Source organism: Ictalurus furcatus, chromosome 8 (genome assembly GCF_023375685.1).
Source record: "Ictalurus furcatus strain D&B chromosome 8, Billie_1.0, whole genome shotgun sequence".
Taxonomy (NCBI): domain Eukaryota; kingdom Metazoa; phylum Chordata; class Actinopteri; order Siluriformes; family Ictaluridae; genus Ictalurus; species Ictalurus furcatus.
In genome coordinates, this window is record NC_071262.1 from 6,225,099 (window position 1) to 6,247,316 (window position 22,218).

Here is a 22,218-nt window from a genome sequence, read left to right on the forward strand (position 1 = left end):
GCAAAGTGAAGTATTTTTTTCTGATTAGCCTCACACTGATTAGGCCAAACAGTTGTTTAATCCGAAAGATTTAAAGATTTCCGATCATGATCATTCAGAAAGATTTTGAACGTTCATTATTCCAACCACATTTTTTCATCAAAGTTGACAGTTCACCACTCTCCTTCCAAGTTTTAATAATGCATTGGACAGTTCTTAACTCAATTCCAGGTATTTCAGAAATCTTTTTAGTTGTTTTCTTTGCTTGATAATAATTTGCCCCTTCTGAAACACAGTAACATTTTCCATGACTATCGGATTTGTCTTCTAACATGGTTGTTTAAGAAATGAGAAGCAACACACTGCATCAGTTAGGGTTAAAAGAATTATTGCCAGCTGAAACATATTAATCACTGCAATAATGATCCAATCATAGGCTCTTAAGTTTGTGCTTATTTAAATCCAAAGAGCAACCCTTTTTTGGCCAGGCTGTGTCAAGATTTATATTAGATATATATAGGATACAAACTTGTGATACACCTCTGTGTCATTGCCTGCAAACTATTTATATGAATGTTTTTCCTTTCAGTGTGGGCAGCAAGCCAGAGATAGATAGAGCTGGCAGTGCCAAAGGAACACACAAACTGCTTGGCTCCCTTTGTTGTTTTGCTTTTCCATTAAGTTTATGAGAAATGCTCTGAAAAGCAATTGCACTTCATGAAAAAAAGCAAAGAATAAAAGAAACCCAAAGTTCCATCAAAATTAGCCTGTTTCCCAAGTCTTCCTTTACACACCTTTACGTACACACATCACATTCTTGACCTAGATATTCAAAGTCTAAAAATACTTCTAAAATACTTCTACCTGACAGATTTATACAGACCCAAAGTACACTCATATACACTCACTGGGTACTTGATTAGGAACACTACAGTATACTAACACTGGGTAGGGCCTCCCTGCCCAGGACCATAAGGCTCTACAGTGGGTGGTGAGTGCTGTCCAAACCATTTTTCGACCAGCCTTACCAATGCTGGAGAGCCAGGGTCATCAGGAGGGCCCACAATATCGTTAAGGACAACAGCCATCCCCATCGGCCAGACGCTACAGGAGTGCAAGAACAACAACGCTGGAAAACTGTTTTTACCCACAGGTCATCAGGCTTGTGAATGATTCTCATCCACTACCTCTCCCCCCAACACTGCAGACATAGTTTTCCCTCTGATCTTGAGAAGTGCCAAGCTTTACGACAGCATCCAAACATCCCAGTTCACACCACAACACTCTATGCCCATGAACACTCTAGATGTTTTCTTTACCGAAAAACTATTCACAAAAGGCTTGACTAAACAAATATAATTTCAGCACAGACTTAAACACTGAGGCTGATTCCCGGACACTAATTTGAAGGCTGTTCCATAACTGTGGGGCTTTGTAAGACAAAGCTCTGCCCGCTGCTGTAGCCTTCACTATTTGAGGTACCTGCGAAGAGCCTGCACCTACATGCATCGAAGTAGGCATGGCAAATAATAAAAGACCTAAATTTTAGTGCTTTATAGGTCAATAGTAGTAATTTATAATCACTGCATAATTTGATTGTGAGCCAATGCAGTGTGGATAAGATAGGGGTGATGGCATATCTTCTGGTTCTGGTAAGGACTCTTGCTGCTGCAATCTGGACTAACTGGAGCTTGTTTATGCTCCTACTGGAATATCCAGACAGTAAGGCATTACAATATTCCAACCTAGACAATGTGATCTCAGTGATTTTGACCGTCGCATGTTTGTTGGTGCCAGAGGGGCTGGTTTGAGTATTTCTATTGAGTTTACTCAGAATGGTGCAATAAAGAAAAAACATCCAGTGAGAGGCAGTTCTGCTGACATAACTGCCTTGTTGATGATAGAGGTCAATGGAAAATGGCCAGACTGGTTTGAGCTGACAGTAAGGCTACAGTAACTCAGATAACCACTCTGTATAATTGTGGTGAAAAGAAAAGCATCTTAGAATGCACAACACGTCGAACCTGGAGGTGGATGGGCTACAACAGCAGAAGCCCATGTCAGGTTCGACTTCTGTCAGCCCAGAACAAAAAGCTGAAGCTGCAGTGGGCACAGGATCACCAAAACTGGACAGTTGAAGACTGGAAAAACATAGCCTAATCTGATGAATGTCAATGTTTTATTCTTTAAATAAAACAAGGCACTCACTCACTTACACCTGATTGTCATCCCATTTATTGACTCTAATTCTAAAATCACCTGACTCAAATTAACTGCTAATCTTAGACGTTTTAGGTCATATTTATGCAGAAATATAGAAAATTCTAAAGGGTTCACAAACTTTCAAGCACCACTGTATATCATAGCACAGAAGATTTTTTTTCACACATGCACTTTTTGCAAGACTTCAGTGACAATTAAGTTAAATGTGAATGCCAGGATTTAAATCCAAGACTGGCATGGCAAGCTGTAGGCATATCTGAAGACTGGGTTATACATCTATGTTGAAACATATTTTCATAGCGATGTTGAGATGTGGAGATATGTCCTGTTATTTACCCAGAAACATTCTGACAAGATGCTGTGACCCTTCTTTCACTGGCTTTATCAGGCTTTCAGAGTTATATGTAAACATTAAAACCTCTTACATTACTTTTCACCTTCCATAGGCTGGGAATAATTCTTTTTGAAAATGTGGTCCTATGAAAATACATAATAGCTTGTGGCATAAGTTGATGAAAATAGTATTATATTTAAGCATCAGTTCAGTACTATTTACACTGTTGGTTTCTTGGTGTGATGTATGTAATAAAATGTATCGTCTATGATAAAACTCACATCTTTGCAGCTATAAATTAATATGAGTGAATTTAATGTTTTCTTCACACAGCAATATTACCACAGTGCTGTATCATGGAGTTATTTACAGAAAACTACAATCATGATACTGTGGCACATGCGAATATAAAGTGAGAGGCTTTATAATGGCTATAGCTGTCATTACAACAGCCAGTTTAATCAGCCTGCACACTTTAATCAGATTGCACACTTTATTTTAACAGACTCCCAGTAAAACACAGTATACAGGTGATCAAATTCACAGAAACCCAGTTTTAAAATAATTCTAAAGTATTAATAATTTTGTGATTGCTGGAGTTATGGATTTAAACATTGAATTGAAGTGCTTCAAAACACATGATATTCACATGATATTGCTTAACGAAGAGTGCTACCTCACTGAAATGAGTTTTTGCAGGGTGGGATGTCTGCATGTCCCCATCTCTTGAAAGTACAATCCATTCATAATCTTTTAGGCTTTATTCTAGTGGCAGAAACTGATCCAATTGTTTTCATGATTAAACCCTTGTATATGAATGGCTCTTAAATTAAGAGGGCACAAGTTTTAGCTAGTTCGTTTCATGTCTTGCCTGTGGCCATGTTACTGTAACATATATTTATTTACAGAAAATACAGTCATAACATTGAGGCAGCTGATTTAACACAAGCAGAACGATGGCAAAGAAATTTGAGCAATTCAGACATGAAAGTAGTGCGTGCCATGTATGCCAAATAGAAAATTCTTCATTATATGAATGGAACAGTCTGAGATATGTTCATCCAAGAAAAGACAGGTGATAAACAAACTCATGTCCAAATCCACTGCCTGCTAGTCCACTAGCTTGTATTTGTCCAAGTGATTTATTTAAAAACCACAAACAGAACCACAAACTTATACAACAACAACCAAAACTATTTTATAATTAACTGGGTTTCATCTCATTTTGAATGTGACAAGGCCAAAAGCTATGAAGCCAATTAAGTGTTATTATAAATATTTACGGTGGGCTAGTATGACTTAACGCCAATGATTGCTGATTCGGAATGATTATTTATTAGAATAGCCTTGAATGTAGTAACATTTAGATATCCAATGTCTAAAAGATAAAAACCTTACAGAGGTACCAACCACAATTAGATCTTCATTATTAATTGTTTCCTTGTCATGAAATGAATAACTACTTAAATTATACTTAACTCATAAAACTAAGGCTCTTTGAGGGGATTTTTTTTTTTTTTTTTTTTCAACAATGCAACTGATTTCATAATGAAATTATAAAATAAGTTTCAAGTGAAAAACAAAAACATTTCAGGGGAAAAAAAGAAAAAAAATGTACTATAACCTTGCTACACACGTATGCACACCTAATTTACAAATTAACTAATATTTTGCACACTTATGCAACCAGGTTATTTTGAGTTTTCTCTCACTATTTTCTTAAAATTTTCATATCTGCGGTGCCCATTTGCTTCACAGGAATTAAAAGCCTCATTGCAACAAGTAGAGACCATCTGATGGACATGTAAAGTGACCAACCACTGTTTGCTATGTGATGTATGGGGCAGGTAAATGATAATACCATAATAAATGAACACTCGCGTTTAACACTGCAGAGCCGAGTTAATTAACATACTAAGTACTTCACTTCGTTTGCCACAGGAACCTCTGTCAAACTCACTGATTTAAGCCATTGGCCAAGACCAGTTGGCTCACCCAACAGGATGGTAAAAGCTGATAACTTCTGAAAGTGGGTGACTCACCCAGAGAAGCTTTTGTTTTCTTCCAGCAGATAACACAAAGACCCCCCAATATCAAATGCCCTACAGACCTCTCTTGCATCAATAAAGGTCACTGTTCATGACTCCACTATGAGATAGACACTGGGCAAAAATAGCATCCATGGAAGAGTGGCGAGGTGAAAACCATGGCTATCCCAGAAGAACATTAAGGCTCACCTGAATTTTGCCAAAACACACCTTGATGATCCTCAAACCTTTTGGGAGAATGTTCTGTGGATTGATGAGTCGAAAGTGGAACTGTTTGGAAGACAGGGGTCCTGTTACTTTTGGCGTAAACCAAACACAGAATTCTACAAAAAGAACATAATACCTACAGTCAAGCATGGTGGTGGAAGTGTGATGGTGTGGGGATGCTTTGCTGCTTCAGGGCCTGGGCAACTTGAAATAACTGAGAGAAACATGAATTTTGCTCTCTACCAGAAAATCCTAAAGGAGAACGTCTGGTCTTCAGTCCGTAAATTGAAACTCAGGCGCAACTGGATTATGCAGCAAGACAATGATCCAAAGCATAGGAGTAAATCCTAGTCCTAGAAGTAAGTGAAAGATTGATCACCAGTTATCAGAAGCATTTTATTACAGTTGTTGCTGATAAAGTTTGCACAACCAAATTTTAAGTTTAAAGGGGCAGCTAGTTTTTCACATGGGCGATAGGTGTTGGATAACTTCTTTTTTTTTTTTGCTTCAACAACAAAGGTTGCCTTTGTTTTATCTAGTTTTTTTGTTTTTGTTTTTTTTTTGGAAGATCTAAAATATTTTGTATGAAATATACAGAAAAACAGAAGAAATCAGGGCAAATACTTGTCTTGTTTGGTGTGTGTGTGTGTGTGTGTGTGATCATTAATGTGTATGTGTGATCATGTTGTGTAAATTTCCCAAGTGTTGGAACGAAGTAAAGTTGAGTACAAGGTTAGTACATCCTGTGACAAACTCATGACCAAAGTTCCAACTTAACTTGTGGAAAGTTTGCAAAGCACATAACTCAGAGAATAGTGTGCTAATCAGTGTCAGAGGAGGAGAATGTAGTTTACACTCTGCCTTCACATCAAGCTGATTGGAGTTCAGTATCAGCCTAGCTACAGGGTTCTCTTCAACCAGTACCCTCAGAGAGTTATCCCCAATCACCATCTTCCAGGAGTTCTCTTCAAGTGACATCTACAAGAGTTCTTATCCATCCATTAACAGCAAGGAGTTCTCTTCAACCAACAACTGCAGGAGTCATCAACAGTTCAATGGGTTCTCCCCAATCAACATCTTCGGGGAGTACTCATCAACTAACAGCAACAACAAGAGTTCTCGTCAACCAAGAGCTTCTGAAATTCTCGTCCCTCAAATTCAGGAGGAGATCATGCTTGCTCTGAACCCGCCTACAAGACTCCACTACATTCACCACCCTGATTGGTCTCCCAAGACGCCACTCCAAAAAACCGACCAGACCACTGACAAATCCACTTCGCTGGGGCGTAACGAGAGAAGCCCCATCTAGAACAACAACTCAAGTGCAAGATTCTCCAGATTCTCACTGAACTGGTGCATTTAACATTAAGTTAAAAGCCCTTTTACAACAAAGCGAAGATTAAATTAAAGTTGATGGTTCGTTCAAGTCATGAGAAATAGCATACAGTGCTAGAACTTGGGATTTCACTCACTCTGTTCAAAGCCATTTTCACCCTTTTATGTGTGTGTTAGATTATTTTCTGGGTAGTAGAAGAGTTTAATAAAGTCTTTTCTGCTTTACAGTTTACTATCTTGAACTGCTGATCTTATTACTAGGCTCTTAATATAGTGTTTCACTATATTTAAGATATTATTGATGGTGGCCATGGAAGTATTATCTAATGCATAATTAATAAGTACTCTAATTTCAACTTATTGCTGGACGAATAGTTGATCAGAAATATTATATTAGCAAAATTTCCCCTTCCGAGGTGATCTGCTAGTCTCTCCTACATATTTTTGGTCGAGAATACAGGTAACATAACCTAAATAGTTGATCTCCCTTACATATAATGGTGGAGAATGCAGGAAGCTCAATCTAAAACAGCTAATTTATCCTACATGTCAAAATTAATATGTTAATTTTTGCGATTAATTTGAAATATTTAATGTGTTAAAAAAAAGTAACACAATTAATGCAGCTGTGTTTAGTTTACTTCCTGCAGTGGCTGACCTATGACAACGAGTGTGCCACCAAACTGAACCTTCCTGGCTAAAGATGGAAGAGGATAAGGAAGGAGGTTTAGGTGGAAAGTTTCACTTTAAAAAGTTTCGTGACTGATCTTTGGTGAAAACAAAAGTAATCTGCAAAGCCAAATTTAATTACCACAGAAGTAATGTGTCTTTGACATATCACCTCAAAACACCCTACTGAAACTATCTCTATGGGGCCTCGCCAATCTATATTACAGGAGTGCGGTACTCGTGAATAACGAAACCTGTAAGTGGGAAGGTAACTAATGCTTTGGCTAATTGAATAGTTAAAAACATTTGAACTTGGAAGAAGTTTTGTTGTTAATTTTCATTTACATTAGTGCATATAAGAAATTATTGCCTTCCAACTAATTTTAATGGTTTTGATAGTTTTGAAATTCAACTGGCACTTAAAAATATAGGCCTGGGTTTTAATATTTCTGTCATATAAGAAATATGCCTTTCAAGCTGACAGTCAATTTTGAGAGGCCTTGAAAGTTTTATTGGAAATCTGTTGTTCACAGGAGAGAATCTTTTTTTTAAAAGATGCTATTAAAGAACAGTGTTTGAATTTAAATATACTTCCTTTGTGTTGATTCTACATTAATTATGTGATTTTACATTTAAATAGTCATTATTAAAAGCTCCAGTCTAAAGGAAAAAAACGATTAATTGTGATTAATTCGTAAATTTTTTTAATCGATCGACAGCCCTAATAATTATACATTATTTAAAATCTCACTTTCACAGTATCTCACTTAAATCTCTCGCTGTCAGTGTAATATGCAGTTTCAGTATTAATTGTATTTTTGGATGTTGGGAGCTCTTGCAAACAACAACTGTAAAATATCACCATTGAGAGTGTAATGAAAGAACAGGAAACTCAGGAGAAGTACTAAGAAAAATGCGGAATGTGTTTCTGTAAGGTGCGCATTCTCAGAAACCTTCGTAATTTTTGTAATTGCTTCTACAATTGTCTTTTTTTTTCAATAAAGCAACCAAAATGTTCACCTGTAAATGCCTTTATAAATGAGGGAATTTTAAGGTGTTATGTCACAGATGTTCCATTTGATCAGCTAAGCAAACATTATTATTTGACCCTTTATTAGGCTATTCATATGTGCTGGGGTGCTGGCTTTTAGGGTAGGCTACATCTTTCTGTTCGTTCACTGAAAATTGGTCTACATAGTTTATTCAAGTATTGTTGACTCTCAAGTGCCGATTACTGGGTTACACTAAAAATTCACTAAATAGTAGTAGAGTTGGGGTACTTGATCCTAGACTCAGACTCGAGTCCAATTATGAACAAACTCGGACTTGTCACACGCTCATTTAAATTTGTACGCGAACTTGACACGGACTCAGACATTTTGGACTCGCTAATAATGTGTAACATGAAAAGAAAGATAAAAAATAAATAACATAAACAGACATCCCACCTCTCCCGAAAGTTCGGGGAGTCTCCCGTATGCTGATAGAGCCTCCCTGACGGCCGCAAATTATATATAATATCCTGGAAGTCTTTTTTTTTTTTTTTTTGAGCAAGCGAGTGGACCAGTAGGACCAGCGAGTGAGTGACAAGAGTGAGAGCGTGACAGAGAGAGTATCCTGATTGGTCTCTATTTCTGCTAGTTATACCTATCTGTTTTCTCTGTGGGCGGACTTTAAAGTCGACCTCTCTCTTCAGTTCATCCATCAGTTCAGTGTACCACTGTAGTGTTATAGTGTCATGGCAGAGTGTCCACCAAAAAAAAGGAAATACAAAACACATTGCATTCCAGACTACACTAAAGTGTACACCTAGCTTCATAGGGACCAAAATTAGCAACAGTTTTGTAAGTTTTCAACAGCAACTTTTCGATTGCACATGGTGGGTTAAATGATTGTAAAAGACTCCTTGAGGTGAGTTTAACAGGTGTCATTTGCTCATTAGCATAGCTAACGTTATTAAAGGTAGCTGGCTAGCTGCTAAGAGGAGCTAGTCTATTGATGTTCTGCGTCAGTGGTTTTCAAAGTGGGGGCAGCGACAATTTGGTGTGAAAAATACATTCTCACTCTCAGACAACCACACACACACACACAATCAATTCCTAATGTACTGTAAAGATGTAAGAAGCAATTATTTTTTTAAAAAGAGGGATATATTCAGAAGTCTGTATTTTTAATGTGTTTTAAAGACATCTTGCAAAAGGGGGGCCTCGGTCAAATGTTAATGCCATTTGGGGGGCCTTGCCCTGGAAAAGTTTGGGAACCTCTGTTCTACGTGATGAGCCCAAACTCGCTGTAGACTTGCTAAATAATAAACAAATGACTAAATGAGTTGAATATAATAGATAATATTACATTTTAAGTACATATTTTAATGTAACATTCAGCTAGTAGCAATGAGACTGCCAACAAAATACTTAAAAATGTGTGTGTGTGTGTGTGTGCGTGCGTGCGCATAATATGGGTGAGATGGGGCTGCAAGGATGTTGGAGCTACCTCCCTGAAATGAATTGTTGCAGAGTGGGATGTCAGTATAAAATTAAGATAACATGAAATTAATTAATTTCTTCCTGCCTGACCAGGGGACTTTCTCTGCGCACACACTTGAAACCCGCTCACAGAAAGTGGCCTCATCGTGCAAGTACTGAATTGAGTTCTCTTGAGCAGCTTATTATGCTTGGACGGTCAAATAAATACACACACATCATGTGAAAATGCAGGTCTGTCCGAGTATTCATGCAAACACAGTCGGTTATGTCTTAAGTGAATGTAAACAGTTGGGAAAGAAATTGAATGTGTGTCAGTATATTAGATCTGTGCATTGGGTCTTAAACTGACAGCATTCTAATAAAACCTGCTGCTGTCTGTATCATTAATGTTAATCAAACAACTAAAGACAAAGAGAAAATCACTCACGCACTCATTTGACTGAATAACTTAGTGATTCTTATTAAATTTACTGATGTCATACAGTGAAGTCTATTTTATTTTACATCCAATTGCTTTATTCAATTTCCGTAGTATTTCTCACTTGAATACTACTGATAGACCTACATGAGAAGACGTATTGTTATCATGAAATACGATTGTAGTCATATCGCCCAGCCCTAAACATGAGCATTTGGTGAGTCTTGAATTTCATGTAAAATGTGAAATGTACTTCTTAATGTAGTAAATATTATAAACCCTGCTGATGGAGATTTTCTTTTTATTTTAGAGCTGTGTACAGAAATGGGTTCGTTGTCATTCATATACAGATTAAAAGCAGTAATAAAGCATGAAGTTTGTTATGACGTTGCCAAATATAACTCTACTCTGTTCTCTCTCTCCCTCGGCCTATATAACTGTAGAGGAGAGGCGTCAAATAATTGAAATGTCAACTCGAATTGGATTGCGCAATAAAATGTGATTCAATAACAAAACAGGTTAATTTGTATTTGCATACACTTGCAATATAATAAAAGTTCTACAACCCCAATTCCAAGAAAGTTGGGACGCTGTGTGAAATGAAAATAAAAACAGAATGCAATGATTTGCAAATCTCACAAACCCATACTCACAATAGAACACAGAAAACGTATCAAATGTAAATAAATAAATAAGGTAATTTTGAATGTGATGGCCACAACACATCAAAAAAAAAAAAAAAAAAGTAGTTCTCATTTTCTTCAAATGCTATTGAGCTTTAAAGTATGATATATTTTGTGTTAGCCCATTTGATAGTGAAATACATGACAATTTGTACACGATTTGATAGATTTTTGATATTTAATCAAATAAACAGGTGTGCATCATACCCGACACCTACATGAACACTACAGTTGGTTTTGTGACGAAGTCATTCTCTACAAATGCTGTTGCAGTTAGAAACGTGTATCCCAATGTCGTATGTAACTTAAGAGACGCTCCCTTTGATATTTGCGCATATCAGACGTCTAACGTCAAGCCAACTTCAGTTGCCAGTTGCAGAGTGAAAGTAGGCAAATATACTCTCTCAAGAATTGCATGCAAGAAACTGAGCCATCACACATTTGATAGCTAGGCAAAATGGTAAAGACTAAAAGCCAACCCTTCAATTCAAAACATTCCTGTCACAACAGCTAGCAGAAAGTATGAAAGCGTTGTCATGGCGATTAGAGAACACTATCAGTTGTACGCCAACTAAATTATAGGGAGACTCCGTTTTACGCCATCAGAGGGAAATTATTCAGACAAGGCTAATCAGAATAGTGACTGCGGGGAAAGAGGTGCTGTGACAAACGATAAACGCGTGTATTAGCCTACTCACTGAGCCTGAATATTAATGACGCTAAAGGAGGCTTACAGAATCACAACGAGGAGCCGGAGCCTACGCGAAAATTCACACAAGCCAATTAAGAGGAGTTACTGCTGAGGTTGTGGGTCTACAGCATTATTCGTATGTAATCTTAATGAAATCGCACTCCTATCTTAGAATTCCTACGATGTGTGTGTGTGAAGTAATGCAGTCGTTCCGGTCCAGTGTCGGTCTGAGCGGCTACAGGAACCGACATCTACCATGCTGATGAAGGAGGTCAAGAACACCAGCGGAGTCTTGGAGGAAATACTGCCATTCTGATGGAAAAGGATGCTGAAGAAGCTAATTTGGGTCCTGATCAGCTGCGATAACCTTCAAAAAAAAAGAGAACCTGTTGTGAAGGGATTCACAACACATACATCTGCGATATGATTTTTAATTTACATAATAAATCACCCGGACCATCTCCAAAAGTCGTGGACGTTTATAAATCTGAATCTGCAGCAGCGTTTATACCCGCACAGAGCCGAGCTGATCCAGTGTCTGGACACAAACAGTCCAATTCACACTACATTTCCCACATACATGTACATCAGAGGACATGTGCATGTAGCTGTTCGAGCACATTACCGGGATTATAAAGTGAGACTCGGTGGAAGATCATGATAATCCTCGCACAAGCGATCATGTCGGTTTCCGGCGGGAGGATGTTTAATACAAACACACCGAGCCCTGACTGTCGTCCATCTCCCGTCTCCTTCAGCGCCCCGGATAACGAGAGAACATCCGTACAGGCTCGTTGATTTAACACGTCGCGGTGTAGTTAAATACACTTACTAATATGAAGTCTTACCTCCTCCACCAAGGCGAGTAAATGTCCAAGAGATGTCCGCCTTATTATCCTGCGCTAGAGATGACCTCCACGACCGGCTGAAAGCTGAAGACTGGAAACCATTATCATAATTTCCACACCGGCATTAGCGCTGAGGACTTGCTGTTCAGTAAAATGAGCATGAACAGCTGATTACATGTTTCTCCACTGAACTGAACCGAGCTGAATACCGGACTGTTACAACCGAGAGGCGCGCGCACCAACCTCTCAACACTGACGGGGGAAATATAGCTGTGGATTTCCGGAGTTCATTACACAGTGCTGATAGAAAATAAATCATAAATACTTGCAAGCAGATCAGTTATAGGGCACCATAAATAAAATGAATGAATAAATAAAATAATAAAAACTACTTAAATTAGGCAAAGCACGTTACTTAATATAATATATAACTATATATAAAAGAAAAAGAATGAAAAGACTTTCGGTTGACAAAGCCTGCTCATTTACAATCTTATATTGTTTACTGAAGCTCTTATATCATGTCCAGATTGCCAATTACAATCCATTAGAGATCATACATGACATTTTAATAGCTGCAACTAGATGTGCCTCATGAATAACTTGGTTGTTGATCGACTGGAATTTCCATTAGACTATAAGTTTTAATAAATTTATGGAAGACTGTAGTTGAACGGATGGAAATGGTGTGCAATTACAAGTTGAGGACAAATGAACACAGCAATATCCATTCCTGTAGAGTGCATTTCCAACTACAAAATTACCATTTTACTGTTCATTCACTTCTGGGACTTGCAATTATATCATGGCTTTATCAATAGCATTCTAAAGAAACGGTATTACTTTTTCCAGAGGAAAATATAGTCAAATTGGAAGAAAAAAAAAATTTATAAATGAAAGTTCAAAACTTAATCATAATTCATTGTTCAAACAAGAGTTTGTATGAAAATGCACCAGTTAAACAGCATACAATTAGAGCATCATATGGTCAAATGAAAGACAGGCTTCATTAGGCACTGCAATCTTTCAGAGATTACATTTAAAAAAATACATGTGCGATGGAAGTGAGACAGCAGAAATAAAAATAATCATAAGCTACAGATTGCAAAAAGGACAAAAAACAAAAGCATATAGTTACAAACGCTCTTCTCACACACAACAAAAATAATATACAAGTTTATATACAGTTCCATTGTGGTATCCTCCACACGTCCATAAACTATGTACATGACCTTTCAAACAAAGAATCGTCGTCTCTGTGCAGTTTCCCATGCAAGACATAATCCTCAAGCCATTGACCATCCAACTCACAGGGAACTAGAGCCGGAGGAGCTGCTCTGTCCTGTGTTGACCTGGATGAAGTCATTTAGGCCGTCAAAGCCCTGGCAGAAAAGAAACTCCATATACCAGCTCCTGTATCTTCCAACCTCAAGATAACACATACAAGTTACTCAATTATGTGCACACACAGGCACACATGACATGTCAGCAATAAATAAATAAATAAACAAACAAACAAACAAACAAACAAACAAACAAACCAGTACCAGTGACATTAATAAAAATGAAAATGACAGTACCTTTATGGAGGCCAGGTCCATACACATCCTCTCTGGCCAGCACTGAGGGGGGAAAAAAGGAAAACCATGAATATTCATAATTCTACTTTCCTGTTCTAATTAGAACAGATTAGTTGGTGAAGGATTTTTAGACCAAAGGACCTTATTAAATATTATATTCTTAAAAAGTCCAGCTTATTTTAGCTCCTATAAATATTAAATGCAAGCCCATATTAACACACTTTTCTTGACCAGGGGTGGAAAATAACGATAACGAGTCTTTACTGGTCATATATACATTAGAGCACTGCGAAATTCTTTTCTTCACATACGCCAGCATGCCAGGGAGCTGGGGTCAGAGTGCAGGGTCAGCCATGATACAGCACACCTAGAGCAGAGAGGGTTAAGGGCCTTGCTGCCCTACAGTGGCAGCTTGGCAGTGCTGGGGCTTGAACCCCCGACCGTCGATCAGTAACCCAGAGCGCCTTAACCACCAAGCCACCACTGCCCTAAATACTTGAGTAATGTACACAATTTGGTCTAAAGTTTGTGGACAATCACACCCAATGTGTGCTTTTTGAACATGCCATTCCAGATTTAGTCCCACATTTGCTGTTATAATAACCACCACTCTTCTGGGAAGGCTTTCCACTATTTCTTGGAGCATGGCTGTGAAGATTTGCTCATTCAGCCACAAGAGCATTAGTGAGGTCAAGCACTGTTGGGTGAGGAGGCCTGGGGTGCAGTCAACGTTCCAATTCATCACAAAAGGTGTTTAGTGGGATTGAGGCTAGGGCTCTGTGCAGGCCATTGGAATTCTTCCACTACAACCTTGGCTAATAATGTCTTCATGGAGCTTGATTTGTGCACAGGTGCACTGTCATAATGGAACAGGTTTGGGTCTCTTAGTTCCAGTGAAAGGAAATTGTAGTTACAGCATACAAAAACATTCTATACAAGTGTGTGCTTCCAACTTGGTGGCAAAGTTTTAGGAAGGCCATATAGTGTACTTCATTACGGTACACAAGTACTATTTTGGTATATTTATACTTTTATTGAATACTACTGAAAACTTGATGAGCACCACTGGCCCTACCTCAGTAAACTGTTTCAATGTGCTGGAGTAAACAAGGATTCATAAAAATTGAGTGAGTTGTCTCCTTTGCCTCCCTGGAAGGCATGAACTCCACCCAATTTAAAAATTCATTTTTTATTTAACCAAGTGAGCCTTTTTTGTGGGTTTGTTTTGCAAAAAGTGAAATTCGAGCTAATAGTAAATACTGCAAATTTATAGAGACTGAATTATGTTTTCAGGCAGAACTGCCAAACTATTAGTAATAAATAGTGGTGTAAAAAGTAAGAAATGTAATATTTCACATAAACATTAACTTAATTACATCTGTTAAAAACATTTAAATTTTACCTTTTACTACTTCAGTCCATTGTAAAAAAGCAACTCTTTTTACTTTCACTTGAGTACATTTTCAGCTGGATACTGCCACTTTTAATTAACTAAGATTGACACATTATGTATACTTACACAAAAGTATAAACGCTCAGTATTCTGTTCACATATGGTTCTGTCCGCCTGTTGTCTACACAATTAGTCATATGGCTCATTATCAGAGTAAAGGATAGTCTCCTTCCACATCTGAGTATCTGGAGTATAAAAATGTTTTTATCTTTTCTAACTTTGGATGATAGCTGTTTTATAGTGCAGTGAACAAGTATCAGGGAACATTCACTAATGCAGAACAGTTATTTGTACCATGAATTATATCCCATTTTATTTAAGCTGCAGCATTTGTTGATCACTTCCTGGGACTCACACACTAACTACTTGAAATCACTAGTTTATTCAATGTAAAGTTAAATACTCAAAGAACAGTTAAAACCTGTACCATTAAATACTCAATCTGCAGTCAAATCATGCTACCTGTCTTTAGAAAAAGTATGAATACTTTTTTTTTTCCTCCTCAAATGTCAATATCACATACTCACCTTCTGGTGAAACTCAATGGCATACTTGAAGAAGGCTGGATGGTGAACAAGATCAAAGTGGCTCCAGTATTCAGGTACCTTACTCCGGATAAGCAGGTGCGCATCAATTTCACTGGTTGTGCCAGGCAAGAATGGTTTGGAGTTCCACAGACAGTTCACCATGGCCACAAGTTGCTTATTGAAATCTTGGTACGTTGTCCTACTTATGTGAAAGGTGTTCTGCAATTCAACAAGATTAAATACATTTCTCGTCAGCAGGCACTGTGAAACTGTACTATTTGGCATATGTGGGATATGTTGGCAGTGACTGGTTATTTAGCTGACTGTACAAGAGGCATGCATAAATGCCAAATGAATGAGCTACACATCTTTAGCTTAAATATTTCAGTGAAACTACAAAATACAAAACTAACAACTATTGTTGGCCATACACTTATTTTAATTACCTCATTTTTCTGCTCCTGTTTTTTTGCCAAAGCCAGATTTGTCCGGTATCTGAGGAAGAGAGTAATGATGTTTAGAAGAGTAACATTTTAAGGCCCATTTGCAACCCAGTATTTTTCATTGACATAATTTCCTGTTGTGTGTGTGTGTGCACAACATCCCCAATACTTTCTTTAGTGGTTTGCATCCTACCACAAAATTATATCCAGTTTTGGACCATGGAGCACGATTGTTTTTAAATGCCATTAACATTCAGTTCAACTAATTCCAATTAATTTTTGCTGCCCAACATATAATCACAGCTTACCTGTACATGATATAACCCAATCGATCCACAGTGAGTGAGTCGGTGGCAAGGAGAGCCGGATAAAACACACCAGCTGGGGGCATGATAACTACAGGCAAGGCGTACTTCACCAACATATCACACACCTAAAACAAGACCATAAAAAAAACAAAAAAAAAAAACACAGCTTTATTTTGCATTGTATGTCTTAATAAAATGACAAATCAGAACTGTACATTTGTACAGGACAGTAAATAGAATTTGAAACAATTCAACTGACATTACTAGCTAACTCTCAAATTACATGGTTTTTCTTTTCAGATATCAGACTGCAAAATGTATCCAAGTTCATAAAAACCAGACAACAAGACTGCATTACCGTCTCATAGAAGTTGAGTGTATGGTTGAGGAGTAGGATGTGGCAGTTCTCCAGACGCAGTCCCTCAGTAGCAAGGCGTCCCACAAAGCTCACAAGCTCAGTGACTGCATCTATAAACCCAGATAGGGTCATAGTTCTGCAGAAAATGAATAATATTTTACTGCCCGCAGCATACATAGATTCAATACTAGCAGACCCAAAGTTGGTCTGAAATAATAGAGATATCACATTGATTTGTGGCCTATTAAAGCATTTAAATGCACTTTATTCCTGTTCTTAATTAGTCTTTAATCAGTATATCTCAGTAATTTAATAACAAATACAACCAAATCAGCAGGCAGTGCAAGCCAATATACTGGCATATCCACCCCCATTACACCTGATTCCACAAAGCACTTTCAACATACAGCAAATTCAAACAAGTCTTGACCTTGTACTGCCTGCCTTTTTTCTTCCTTTTCAGGTTAAAAACAGTCAAGACAAACCGTTTCCATAAATAAGTATTAAATTTTTCAGAACAACTTTAAATGGATAACATTTGAAGAGGACAGAGATCATTTACAAGTAGTATTTCTGGGTAACAATGCAACCTATATAACCCATGTGAAGCATTCTTTTTCTTCTCAGGAGTCTAAGTTCAGCAACAAAAAATTACCCACATGGTTCTGGATCTCCTTCTAATTAATTCTGAGGTAGAAGCATCACAGTGAGCTGAAGTGAATAGTTGCATAGGAACAAACAAGAGACATGTTGCAATTTGATACTGAACATAATATCAGACCAATATTAGCTTAAACACTTGATCAGTATAGGACTAGATTTGATGCATTTTCCCATCCGATGACATTTTATAAACATGCACACCCTGAGTATACCATAAATGATGTTGACATTTAAGTCAGCAGACACATCTATGAGGATGTCACTACCAGATCACAATTAGCACAGAGTCACAGGTCTTATAATCAGTATTCTTTTGAATATAGTATCATTGAATTCATGAAAATAATGTCAGCGATGCTCACACTGTGTTGTTGGTGTTGACACTGAGGTCTATGCACTCGTCTAAAGGGTTAACAGACTGCCAAGTAAGCCATTTATGCAGCATACTGTTCAGACACTCAATGATGCTGCACTGTGGGGAGGACATGAAGCAAGGAACACAGTTACAACTGGTGAAGAATTAAAATCTTAGCACTACAAACATAATGCCATGCATACAATATAATGTTAATAAATATGTCGCACTCTCAAACTAGATGATTTACATCACTATATACTGTGTACCATAGTAATGTTGTATGTGCGGCAGTTAATAATATTTTCACTAAAGCGACACATCCAACTGCTTGTGCAGAATACACAAAGGTTAGTGACTTCATTTAGCCTAAATTCTTTAGCTTAATCTTTAGCGATTACCTGTTTGCTAGTAAGCGAACTAATGTTATGCTAACCACGGTGTTTAAATACCAAGATTAGCTGTGTTTGATAGTAAGCGAGCCAACGTTACAAATTTTGTGTTAATTTCCAAAAAGGATACATTAAGGTAAACTTTTGAACAGGATGATCAGTGTAAATTGTTGTTATTTTGTTTAAAGATTTTTTTTTCATTTAGTACTGCCCTTCAAATGCTAAATAAGATAGTATTTTGTCTTCTGGGAGACATGTAACTAACAATTTACACTGATCATCCTGTTCAAAAGTTTACCTCCTCCTGGCTTTTAATGTATCGTGTTGCCTTCTGGAGCATCAGTGAATGTGTGCACCTTATGTAATAGTTGTATACGAGTCCCTCAGTTGTCCACAGTGTGAAAAGATGGATCATCATCATATAGCCGCTGTAGGAAATGGGTTAAATATGCAGAATATGCTGGAAAAACAAGGAGTGTGCAGGACCTGGAGGATTTCTCTGAGGAACAGTGGGCAGTTTAACCACTCAGGACAAACAAGGGACTCATGAACAACTATCACAAAACATAAAAACGTGGATCATCCAGGTAACTAGACACAGTATTAAGAATCAAGGGTATGTAAACTTTTGAATGGAGTAATTTTGATAAATTCAGCTATTATCTGGTCTTGTGGACTATATGTAAACATCTGTTATGTGAAATAGCTTATTCAGGACAGAACTAAATAAAAAAAAAACATGGGATTTTTATGATCTCTCTTATTTTGTTAACAGTATTAAGATTTAGCAGATTCTGCAAGGGGTATGCAAACTTTTGGGCACAAACGTATATAAATTTCCATTTCCCAGGCATCGCTTCGTCTTAATCAGAACGCCAAGGTGAGTGACAGGAGCAAAGTTGCAAACAACTTTCACTGGCAAGTTGCCAAATGTCGCTAGAAGATGTCAAGGCGCTAACATTGCCTCATATTGGGCTCTTGCATTTTGCCTAGTGTTAGTCTTTTACATTTGTTTTTCTCCTACGCTGTGCTTACATGCTGTTTAATACAGCTGTTCTCATTTACATATTTTTCCATTTCTGTTGTCAGACAATGGAATGAGTATGTAATAGTGAGTGAAACACGGCCCATTAAGACTACATGTTAACCAGCAGTCACTTCCAAGCCATGTACAAGCTGCTGCAAAACCACCGTACACAAGTTAAAGACAACAGCTGTGCTGTGATTTCGGCTATGTGCAAAATGATCACTCAGAGAGAAAGATGGAAGAGAATGAATGTGCCGCTCCTCTGCCACTCACTGAACAGAGTAGCTGCAGAGGGACGTGTAACTGCAGCGGGAAAGCAAGACCTCGCTCTCGCCGGTCAGTACTGACCAGTCTCTTCTATGGAAAATAGCTAAGGTTTGCCCAAAATTGTCATTAGGTGCTTTTTTTTTTTTTTTTTAGGAAAAAAAAAAAAAAGTTACTAGAGGAGTCTGAAAAGTGGACAGAGCTGTCTCTGTCAAAATGAGTGAGTGAGTAGCAGGAGGAGGGGCAGGGGCTGCAGCAGGGAGCCATATTTTAAGCGAAAGGATAGTATGTGTTCTATCAAAAATAAACACTTTAAAAGTTATTTAGCGATTTCGTTTTTATTGACTTTTTATAATACAAGCACTTTCAAAGCAACACTAGATATAACATGGCTAAAAATAGCTATTTTCAAGGTTTTTCAGTACTTAAATTTCAAAAAGCCAAATTCCAACACTTCAAGCACCTTGTACAAACCCTGATTTTAATATCTACACACAGCGGTTAGCGTAATGGTAGCAAACAGAAAATATTTAAAAGATTAAAGTAAATAATTTATTTTAAATGAAGTGTTACTAACCTTTCGGTATTCTGCAAAAGCAGCGAGATGTGTCGCTTTACAGAAAATAGTATTAACTGCCACACATACAACATAATTACGGTAATACCATATTCACGATATTACTTAAAATACAGTGGCATGCATATGAGATTTTATGTGTGTGTGTGTATATATATATATATATATATATATATATATATATATATATATATATATATATATATATATATATATATATATATACACACACACACACAGAGGGGAAAAAAGTATTTGATCCCCTGCTGATTTTGTACGTTTGCCCACTGACAAAGAAATGATCATTCTATAATTTTAATGGTAGATTTATTTGAACAGTGAGAGACAGAATAACAACAAGTAAATCCAGAAAAACGCATGTCAAAAATGTTATAAATTGATTTGTATTTTAATGAGGAAAATAAGTATTTGACCCCCTCTCAATCAGAAGGATTTCTGGCTCCCAGGTGTCTTTTATACATATCTATACATCTATTATCCTAATCTCAGCTTGTTACCTGTATAAAAGACACCTGTCCACAGAAGCAATCAATCAATCAGATTCCAAACTCTCCACTATGGCCAAGACCAAAGAGCTCTCCAAGGATATCAGGGACAAGATCGTAGACCTACACAAGTCTGGAATGGGCTACAAGACCATTGCAAAGCAGCTTGGTGAGAAGGTGACAACAGTTGGTGCGATTATTCGCAAATGGAAGAAACACAAAAGATCTGTCAATCTTCCTCGGCCTGGGGCTCCATGCAAGATCTCACCTCGTGGAGTTGCAATGATCATGAGAACAGTGAGGAATCAGCCCAGAACTACACGGGAGGATCTCGTTAATGATCTCAAGGCAGCTGGGCCCATAGTCACCAAGAAAACAATTGGTAACACACTACGCCGTGAAGGACTGAAATCCTGCAGCGCCCGCAAGGTCCCCCTGCTCAAGAAAGCACATATACATGCCCGTCTGAAGTTTGCCAATGAACATCTGAATGATTCAGAGGACAACTGGGTGAAAGTGTTGTGGTCAGATGAGACCAAAATGGAGCTCTTTGGCATCAACTCAACTCGCCGTGTTTGGAGGAGGAGGAATGCTGCCTATGACCCCAAGAACACCATCCCCACCGTCAAACATGGAGGTGGAAACATTATGCTTTGGGGGTGTTTTTCTGCTAAGGGGACAGGACAACTTCACCGCATCAAAGGGACGACGGACGGGGCCATGTACCGTCAAATCTTGGGTGAGAACCTCCTTCCTTCAGTCAGGGCATTGAAAATGGGTCGTGGATGGGTATTCCAGTATGACAATGACCCAAAACACACGGGCAAGGCAACAAAGGAGTGGCTCAAGAAGAAGCGCATTAAGGTCCTGGAGTGGCCTAGCCAGTCTCCAGACCTTAATCCCATAGAAAATCTGTGAAGGGAGCTGAAGGTTCGAGTTGCCAAACGTCAGCCTCGAAACCTTAAAGACTTGGAGAAGATCTGCAAAGAGGAGTGGGACAAAATCCCTCCTGAGATGTGTGCAAACCTGGTGGCCAACTACAAGAAACGTCTGACCTCTGTGATTGCCAATAAGGGTTTTGCCACCAAGTACTAAGTCATGTTTTGCAGAGGGGTCAAATACATATTTCCCTCATTAAAATGCAAATCAATGTATATTTTTGACATGCATTTTTCTGGATTTTTTTTGTTGTTATTCTGTCTCTCACTGTTCAAATAAATCTACCATTAAAATTATAGAATGATCATTTCTTTGTCAGTGGGCAAACACACAAAATCAGCAGGGGATCAAATACTTTTTTCCCCCTCACACTAATATATATATATATATATATATATATATATATATATATATATATATATATATATATACACACACACACACACACACACACACACACACTATGGCCAAAGTTTGTAGACACCTGCCATCACACCCATATATGGGCTTTCCCCAAACTGTTGGCACAAAGCTGGAAGCACACAATTTTATAGGATGTCTTTGTATGCTACAGCATTAACATTTCCCTTCATTGAAGAGGCCAAAATACGTTCCACCATGACAATACCCCTCTGTACAAAGCAAGGTCCATATTAAGACATGGTTTGCAAAGGTTGGTGTGGGAGAACTGAATTGGCCTACAAAAAAGCCCTGACCTCAATCACATAGAATACCTTTGAGATGAACTGAAACGCTGACTGCACCCCAGCCCTTCTTGCCTGACATCAGTGCCGAACCTCATTAATGTTCTTGTGGCCGAATGAGCAAATCCCCACAGCCACACTCCAAAATCAAGTGGAAAGCCTTCCCAGAAGATAGCAAGTTGGACTAAATATGCAATGGGA

General features: G+C 38.0%; 1 protein-coding gene across 2 annotated transcripts in view; it reads right to left on the reverse strand.

Annotated features, from left to right (window-relative positions):
* Positions 1–11,352: 11,352 nt before the first annotated feature.
* The window catches only part of cenpi (centromere protein I), a 31,839-nt gene continuing 20,973 nt past the window's right edge, over positions 11,353–22,218 (reverse strand). Inside the window, exons 14-21 of one of the 2 annotated variants that reach the window (XR_008386504.1) lie at positions 17,616–17,725; positions 16,591–16,726; positions 16,233–16,357; positions 15,928–15,976; positions 15,482–15,700; positions 13,502–13,543; positions 11,922–13,348; positions 11,385–11,440 (exon numbers count right to left, since the gene is read on the reverse strand). Coding sequence is in view for 1 of the 2 variants with exons in the window: in XM_053630415.1 (XP_053486390.1) it covers positions 13,229–13,348; positions 13,502–13,543; positions 15,482–15,700; positions 15,928–15,976; positions 16,233–16,357; positions 16,591–16,726; positions 17,616–17,725 (801 nt within the window). In the remaining variant the exon portion in view is untranslated. Of the gene's footprint in view, positions 13,349–13,501; positions 13,544–15,481; positions 15,701–15,927; positions 15,977–16,232; positions 16,358–16,590; positions 16,727–17,615; positions 17,726–22,218 lie in introns of both variants that reach the window. The other variant, XM_053630415.1, reaches the window with a different exon arrangement.